General features: G+C 46.3%; 1 protein-coding gene across 1 annotated transcript in view; it reads right to left on the bottom strand.

Annotated features, from left to right (window-relative positions):
* LOC109971300 (bifunctional protein GlmU-like) overlaps positions 1–918 on the bottom strand; it is a 27,674-nt gene extending 26,756 nt beyond the window's left edge. Inside the window, exon 1 of the mRNA XM_020619448.1 lies at positions 884–918. Within this exon, the coding sequence (XP_020475104.1) occupies positions 884–918 (35 nt within the window). The remainder of the gene's footprint in view (positions 1–883) is intronic.
* Between the last annotated feature and the right edge of the window lie 243 nt (positions 919–1,161).

Genomic DNA, 1,161 nt, shown 5'->3' with positions numbered 1-1,161 from the left:
CAGGCTTCAGTGTGCTCATTAGAAATTCATTCTGAACAGCTTGTTATTATCTTTGGCCTCTGGATGTGTGAATAGATTTACAAGCATTAGGGCCGGGGCATTGTGTGGGGCATGTGTGGAGGAGGTCCTGGCCCCTTTGTCTTCACCAGGGCCCTCGAATCAGCTGTCCCCCACCCCTCCAGACACACACTCACATACACACCACGCACCACCCTCACCCCCCAGCCATTACCACAACCATTTGAACAAAAGCTTACAGAACACACTGTTTTGCAGGATTTTAGGAATTGCACAACAGACTTGTGCTCTCAGTTGCAGCACACACAAAAAGCTGCTCCACAATTTCCACCGCCGGCTTTTACGGAAAACCTGTGTCAAGCCTATTATCAGCCCAGTATCAACCCACTAATAAGTCACTTTATACCATCTGTCAAACCACAACTTTAATTTACACTATGACAGTTACACCTGTGTGTGCAGAGAGAAAACTGTTCCTCTTGCAGGAAGTTCACCGTGGATTTAGTGGAAGAATCAAGCTGCTGTTTGCAATCAGGTTACAATTAGGTTACAGTGAAGTTGCTATTTACACAACAAACCAGACAGGTTTGTGCAAATAATTGAGATAATAAACAAGGCTCTAAGGTAGAAGTTCCTCTCTGTCTGAATGCTGCTGGGTAGAGTTAATTAGCTTTCCCACTTTGAGAGCCTGTAGTCAACAAGACGATTAAGGCTTTACTTGAGCCCTGCTAATCAGAGGGGAGATCACAGCTGCATCCTGGTCTGTAAAGCCGATCAGCAGTCATCTGCCGACCCTGACCTTGAAAATAATGCCACAGGTTGGATGTACTGACACAGCAGATGAATCCCAATTCCTTTATTTTACCCGTTCTCAATCCGGAGGGCATTCAGGTCCACCATGATGAAGGACGTCCAAAGCTCTCATTTCTGCCCTGAGGACTGAGGAGCAAGGAGCTCCCTGGAGGAGCTATAGCCGAGGATACAAGAGTGCATTCTTCGCAAAAGTCTGTTACAGATTGACACACCCCTTTATTGGAAATCAGTTTGTGATTGGACACTTCACATGAGGGATCGGAGGAAAGGACGCATCATGTCTCATGCAAGTGAGGGAAACATGGATGCAGTTAGCTGAACTGGGATTCA

This window comes from Monopterus albus, unplaced genomic scaffold (genome assembly GCF_001952655.1).
Source record: "Monopterus albus unplaced genomic scaffold, M_albus_1.0 scaffold220.1, whole genome shotgun sequence".
NCBI classification, from domain to species: domain Eukaryota; kingdom Metazoa; phylum Chordata; class Actinopteri; order Synbranchiformes; family Synbranchidae; genus Monopterus; species Monopterus albus.
Note: the sequence above shows the minus strand (reverse complement) of the source record. Positions and strands in the feature narration are given on the sequence as shown.